The sequence below is a fragment of the Sinocyclocheilus anshuiensis genome, unplaced genomic scaffold (assembly GCF_001515605.1).
Source record: "Sinocyclocheilus anshuiensis isolate Anshui unplaced genomic scaffold, SAMN03320099.WGS_v1.1 scaffold832, whole genome shotgun sequence".
NCBI classification, from domain to species: domain Eukaryota; kingdom Metazoa; phylum Chordata; class Actinopteri; order Cypriniformes; family Cyprinidae; genus Sinocyclocheilus; species Sinocyclocheilus anshuiensis.
Window position 1 is genome coordinate 148202 of NW_015549602.1, and position 7813 is coordinate 156014.

The following is a 7813-nucleotide window of genomic DNA, read 5'->3' on the forward strand; positions in this document are numbered from 1 at the left end:
CATTTCTGTACCTGAATGTTTTCCACCAAAACTGTTTCTAAAACGAAATTCAGGTCCTGAGTTTAATTTATAATACTGGCTAAGCAAATTACAATATACTTAATATTCTGGCATTCAGTTATGTGATTATGTAGCCTAACTTATGTTCTTTGCATGAAGTAACGTCTGGCACAGATGTTACTTCATGCCTGAAGTAATGAAGTAACTTCAGGCATAAGTAATAAGCCTGTGCTTATTAGAAAGCAAACAAATAGTATTAATAATCATAAATTTTCCTTAGCATATGCTATGATAAATCTGAACATTTGTGTAAAATAATGTAGCATTAGGTCATAAATATAGCCTTAAAAGTCATTGAAATTTATTGGTTGAACGAACCCATTTAATGAGTGAATGCCTACGATATAGGAGTTAGCCTATCACACAAACTAGAGTCCTGTTTTTCCGAATATCTTAGCGTCACGTGTTCATGAGGATTAGGCTAATCATCCCATATAGAAAACATCACAAGTAAAAGAAATCATGTTTATAAAGATAAATATGGGTTTATTATAGTCCACTTACAATTTACATTTCAGAGATCATTACAAATAAATTATTAAATGCTAAAACTGAATACATTTAAATTAACAAACTTGGCGTTGCATTTGCAACCATGTGAAAACAGGGGGTGCTGCAGCCCCCTCAGCACCCCTACTTCCCGCGTCCCTGAATGCATCCAATGCAAGTGCACTTCTAGGCAGTAAAAGCAAAAATGTTAATAAAATAGTGAAGCTGGCATCTTGAGTTCTTATCAGCTATGGTGTTAATAAGCTGTCACTAGTGCTGAGGCTCCTCATGTTGATGATGCAAACATATCAGGGTACGAAGCTAAACAAGTGATAAGAAACCTGTGGGGGACCAAGCAGTCGGACCAAGATTCATCTCCTGTTGCTCAGCAGATGTCATTTTGTGTGATGTAAGAGACACACACACATACCTGCATGTAAACAAACACTCCATAAAGGCCTGTTTTTCAGAGGTAGTACAAGATGATGACATAGAAATATGACCATGACGTAAAACTACTTCACACTGACAGCTGCAAGTCCAGTGCAACTGACACAAATGTGAGAGGTGCCACACTGACTCAAGGCAACACACAGAAAATGTCCATGTGCTCAGTACAGATTCAAGGAAGCCAGTGGACAAATGCAAAAATACAGCTACATGCAGGGCCGCGGCCCAAGCCTTTATGGGGCCCTAGCAGAATTTTATTTGGGGGCCCCTCGGTGCCGTCAATATGACTGATTATTGTCAATGCTTGATTATTCGCACACTATAAATCTAACACACCCATTATCAGTTTTATTTGTTGTAGCTGTTTTGCTTACATCATACCAATGTTTTCACCCTTCTATGATTTTTAATTGTATCAGTAGCAAACCCACAAGAGTGGTCAGGTGTTAATTTACACTTTAACATTCAAAGTCTTACAGGACTAAGTGGCATACTTAATGTGGTGTACTGAAAAGTAGCTAAATAAACCAGCAGACAATGCATTTACAGAACAGAATATTGTTTTAACAACATACATTTTTATACACAGCAGCAAGCCATCTGTACATAAAAAACAACAACTCTTAATAGCTAACTGAGGCATAATGATATTGTAATGTAATAGCAAAGACCCCAAAGGTAGGCTAAGGTAAATAATGTTAAGCAGTGCTTAATTTGTAAATTGCGAGGTCCCGGAACAAAGTGGTGACGGACCCAGCATGATTAGAGGTGGGAGAGGTAACGGAGCATTCGCGCAATGGAGGACCAGCTTACTTGATTAACAGCGTGCATCTTACGGTCATGAAAAAAATGGAAAAGTCATGAAATTTTAAAACAGCCATTTCCAGGCCTGGAAAAGTTTTGGAAAAGTCATGGATTTTTTTCCTTAAATCTCTGTATAATAGAATTATGTTTAATCTGCTTTCGAGTTTATAATGAGGGAAATTCCTGCAAACATATTCAATAGAGCATGTAGGTTAGATGAGTAAATAAATCCAAACATACTATCAGATTAAATCAGTCATTTGAAAACAGCGTTAGTGATTCAGCTGTACCGCGTCTTCTTTCACTCTCAAAGCGGCTTCACAACAGCGCATCTTTTCTGCACTACTGCACGCTGCGATACAAGACTTTTGCTCGGGTTTCTATGGGATTACAATTCTGCCACAATTCTGCGCGCGAAAGATCATATTTTGAGCGCGCAAAAGTGCGTTTTGCACGCGCGCGAACTGAGTTTTTCGCGCGCAGAATTGTGGCAGAATTGTAATCCCATAGGTTTCGGGACATTCGACAGAATTGTCACTTGCATAATCGAGTCATTGTTGCATCGTCACAAAACTGTATCATTTGCACATCTTTTAAAGTTTAAGCCATTCGATGATCACATGCTCCAAAGGGGGTTTCCTATGCGCTCACAGTCACATCCATAGCGCCGGATCAGGATCCGGCTTGTTCCGGCACAAATTAAGCCCTGATGTTAAGCTGTTATCAATTACCAATGTACCAATTTTATGAAACAGAATTGTTTTATTACAAAAATATATACCCAGGAAAGTTTTTTTTTTTCTCAGAAGACAAAAACTTTCATCTAAAACTAGCTAAGTAAAATGTTATATTATATTGTATCGGAGTTGCCAACATTGGTTGCTTGGCTGGAGTGAGATGCATGAATATATATAAAAAAATAAATAAAAAATACACACTGCCCTTTACCCACTGTTAGTCTATTGTGTAATTTTTTTTAAACACTTAAAATATTTTAAAGCCTATATTATTTTTTAACTCTACAGTTGTGCAGTAAAATTCACTTTTTATTCATGAAGATGAAAAAAATTGCCAAAAATGTGTCTCCTAGTAAAAAACAAAGACTTTTAAGATGAAAATGACATGAAATTACCATTGTAAACAGTAGATGGCAGCAGAGGAGCACTCATCAGCTCAGTTGCCATTTCCACTCCCTAGTTTTTGTCACGTCTTGCTTTTGGATTTATTATAAAATGACTTATACCAAATGTTTGTACCTTTAGTGTACTAAAGTATGAATAAATAAGTTAATTATTAATGGTCTAATAATTAAATAATAATGCATTAAGTATTTTATATTTAACTGTAGGAGCTGCTAAATATATTCAGCCAGCAGACTTGTCGCTGCTGTAGGTTTGTTACTCTGAATTTACTCTGCATCACTTAACGCACAGCTCTATTTTGACATCGGCTTGTCAGATAGTTCATTCCGTCCATTGCTACAATATTTATCACTGTCAAAAGTGTCAGTCATAGCAATGACTCGTGGAACAGTTCAGCTGATTCACTCACGTAATTTTTTACACTCGCGTTTGTCATTCCTGAAACAGTATACGTGGACAAACAAAACGTTTCTTCAAATTTTAAATGGATTATGTGAGAAACCGTTTTTCTTGTTATAATGGGAAGATCTGTGAGTGTAGAACTCTGTAAACGTGTGAAAACAATTAGTTCAGAGCGGATTCTGACTAACCTACAGTAAACTGTGATCTGATTCTGATTTGTCTATGAAGTGTGTCCTTATACAGTCTATGGACGCATCGCTATGGAAATAATAAGATGATACATATAGATTATTTCATAATTTAGTATTATTATTTAATATTGCTTGTTTTTGTATAATTACCATTGTCCATTGACACAATATATCACAAAATAAATCAATAAAAATAAATAAATAAATAAAAAAATCAAGCTGACATTTCATGTACTCTTGGGGGCCCCCTGGTGGCCATGGGGGCCCTAAGCAGCCGCTTGGTTCGCTTATGCCTTGGGCTGGCTCTGCACACCTACTACATACATGACAACCATGTGCTCACTGAGAATTCACTATTACACCTTGACTAGTATGTTTTAGTGTTTATTATTATTATTATTATTATTAATGTTAGCATGGTCTTTTACTGGTTGATAGACTTCTCCATCTAAAAGACCATCTAAACTGTGACTCTTGTAAGAAATCCTTACTCAGGTTGGTTTACTTGCTGCGCCCTGCCCTTTGCTGTGAATCAGTCAACCAGCTGTCATGAGAAATCTGGTCCTACAATTCCTACACGATCACGTTAAAATATATGTTGTTTAAACTATTTTATAATGACCATTATTGTCTGTTGTAGTTAGTTTACATACTAGCATAGCACCCAGATATCAATTAGCCAGATAGCTTAGCTTATACACTGCAGATTTGCACTTTCCTGTCTTAAATATAATGCAACAGGAGTGGATTGTAAATCCATCCCTTCAGTAGCTATTAGTATTATGTGGTTAAATTTCAAATTAATTCATATACACTAGAGTTGTGTGGGGTGGAGTTAAGTGTGATCTGCTGTGACAAAAGTCAACTTGCTCCTTCAGTCAGAATCGAGGGATTAAGGGTCTGTCCAAATAAATTTCCCTCCTCCATTTGCCCAAAGCGGATCACACTTCAATAAAATGGTCAGGATTCCCCAGAGGGGAAGTGCTTAGGGAAGTTCATGAGTGTATGCTTACAAGTGAAGTGGAATGCAGCTGTATATAGCAGTGGGGGTATAGAGTCCTTACAGATCACAACCATTTCATTCTTCTTGATCAGTTCCTATGCAGTTGAGCTGATCACTGAGCCCTTAGCAAAGCAATTTGCCAATAAGCATAGTCAGCAATAACATTGATCCAGTTGGTCAGTGGGCAAATTAAAATCTGTAAAGCAATGGACAATCAGAAAGTATATATATATATATATATATATATATATATATATACATAAAGTGGGGTCAATATGGGGTGCTGTGTGTACATTAATGAGGAAAAAAATGTACTTAAATGATTTTAGCAAATGGCTGCAATATAACAAAGAGTGAAAAATTGAAGGGGGTCTGAATACTTTCCGTACCCACTGTATATCTTTTTTTTTTTTTTTTTTTCAAAAACATTTTTTTAAATATTGAGAATTCATTAAAATTATATTCCAAGTATATTTTCACAGACTATCAGGAAGGATAGTGAAATTGAGGTCACATGAAAAAACCTTGAAATGTTTTCCAAATACAGCATTATTCATGACAAAATGGAATTACTTTAAATGTGAAACATTGTGACATTGTGATGAAACAAAACTAATATGATTTAAATTCTTAACATTTTATGTAATATTATGCAATCTCTTAAAGGGTTAGTTCACCTAAAAATTAAAATTCTGTCATTAATCACTCACCCTCATGTCGTTCTAAACACATAAGACCTCCATTCATCTTCGAAACACAAATTAAGATATTTTTGATTAATTCTTAGAGCTCTCTGACCCTCCATAGACAGCAATGTAATTACCACGATCAAGGTCCAGAAACGTACCAAGGAGATCGGTAAAATAATCCATGTGACATCAGCGGTTCAACCATAATTTTACGAAGCTACCAGAATACTTTTTGTACACAAAGAAAACAAAAATAACGACTTTATTCAACAATTTGTCTCCCCACCCTAGCACCATTTTGGAGAGTATCCACTGAAGGCAAACAGCGTATGCTATTCTGTGTCAGCTGTGTCACACGGATACGTTTTCTATGTTGTTTACGTTTGATTTGAATGAAAACAACGTATCCGTGTGGTGCGGCTGACACAGAATAGAATACGCTGTTTGCGTTCAGTGGATATTCTCCAAAATGGCGCTAGGGTGACGCGGAGGAGACGAATTATTGAATAAAGTCGTTATTTTTGTTTTCTTTGCGTACAAAATGTATTCTCATGGCTTCGTAATATTATGGTTGAACTGCTGATGTCACATGGATTATTTTACCGATCTCCTTGCTACGTTTCTGGACCTTGATCGTGGTAATTACATTGCTGTCTATGGAGGGTCAGAGAGCTCTCAGAATTAATAAAAAATATCTTAATTTGTGTTCCGAAGATGAACGGAGGTCTTATGGGTTTAGAACGACATGAGGGTGAGTAATTAATGACAGAATTTTCATTTTTGGGTGAATTATCCCTTTAAGGCATAAATGACAGGGACATCTATTATTAACATCATAACACATAAAATTACTGCCTTTAGCAAACATTGTAATGACTGTCCCAGACTTCTGACTCATTCAATTCAGTGGCTTTGAAAAGGCACATAGAAACAGAACATCTTTTGCTTTAAAATATAAAATGTTTTATTTCATATTGATTTACAAATGTACATAAATGCAGCATTTAAGTAGTAATTTGCACAGGAAAAGGTAGATAACGGACATACACAAGACATGCACATCACAGAGACAAGAACAATGAGAAGAAAAATGAGTGTGAACGTTCAAAGGCCTCCTATTGTCTATAAAGATTGTTATATAGACATAAGCCCCCATCCACACATTGCACTCTGCACTCTCCAATTGATGTTTCATACGCATTAAAACGGTGCTTGTTCAAACATGTTTTACAGTAGGACTTTACACAATTTGGCTCCAGTTTACAATTTACTCATTCTGATTTTTTCAATTTTTTTCCAATTAAGATTCAATTCAAGACAAAATCACAAACAGACTCTTGAAATATAAAAACCACACCTGTGGTTGTTACTGAATATCATTAAGGCTGTATTCAAGGTTGGAGAGTGCGGCTTTTTAAATTCATGGAGGAAAATTGAATGGACCTCAGCAGAACATTGCAATTTCTGACTGAATTCATAGTTTCTGAATGACCTAGGCATCTAAATGTGTATAAGAAACAAAGATACAGAGAAAGCAGGGTTACAGTACATGTAATATTAAATAAGTTTTCCTTTAATCATCTTTTACAATATGGAAAAAAGGTGAGTGCTTATTTCCAAACTGAAGCACATGGATTTTTTTAACTAACACACAATAAGGCCCGTATTGATATTTGCAAGCCCATGGGAAGCATTTGGTCAGTCGTACACACCATCTAGTCACAAAACAGAGGTGGTATTTTCAAAGGACCGAAGGTGCTTAAGAAAAAAACTAAGTTCCCACTGTCTTCATGTTTGTTGCTACTGTTAAACTGGTAAACGATTTGATTGCACCTGAACTAAATGAGAACTTCCTAATGTAGGCCATCAATAATGATCTCTCTCACAGCATGACTACAACTTAAATCACCACTGCTAACTAATGAGCCTAAATTAACATATCAAGATGCAAAACATTTTTATTGAACAATGTCCCAGGTGACTAATTGGTGAGGGTTGCCTGCTGCAATGACGACCAAGATGGCCACTGGAAGAAACCTCAGTGACCCCAGCCTGAATCAGCATTCCCAAGCTATAGGTTCATTTTGATAATCATATTTAGACCAAGAACACATTTATCATCGAGGCCGCTTGCGAGTTACAAAAATGAGGACCCTGCGGATGGCGACCAGCCGATCCTTAAGAGCGTTCATGGCGAGGATGGTCAGCTGGGCTTTGTTTTCCAGCGGCAACACAGCCAACAGCCACCAACACCATGCAGGGCCATTGGGATTACCCTGAGAAAAAAAAATAACACAATCAAACATTAGCACTGAATGTATTAGATTGCCATTTTAAAGGGGTCATATGATGCGATTTCAATTTTTCCTTTCTCTTTGGAGTGTTACAAGCTCTTGGTGCATGAAGATCTGTAAAGTTGCAAAGACTAAAGTCTCAAATCCAAAGAGATATATTCTTTATAAAAGTTAAGACTTGTCCACACCCTCCTAAAACAGCTCGTTTAAACACGCCCCCACGTCTACGTCACTGTGTGGGAAGATTTGCATAACACCGCCCAAATGTTCACGCAAAGAAAGAAGGCGT

The 7813-nt window shown here is 36.6% G+C and overlaps 1 protein-coding gene across 2 annotated transcripts in view; it reads right to left on the reverse strand.

Annotated features, from left to right (window-relative positions):
- Positions 1–6176: 6176 nt before the first annotated feature.
- The window catches only part of lonrf2 (LON peptidase N-terminal domain and ring finger 2), a 35040-nt gene continuing 33403 nt past the window's right edge, over positions 6177–7813 (reverse strand). For both annotated transcript variants that reach the window (XM_016447338.1, XM_016447339.1), the window contains exon 12: positions 6177–7506. In XM_016447338.1, the coding sequence (XP_016302824.1) occupies positions 7348–7506 (159 nt within the window). In that variant the 3' untranslated portion in view covers positions 6177–7347. The remainder of the gene's footprint in view (positions 7507–7813) is intronic.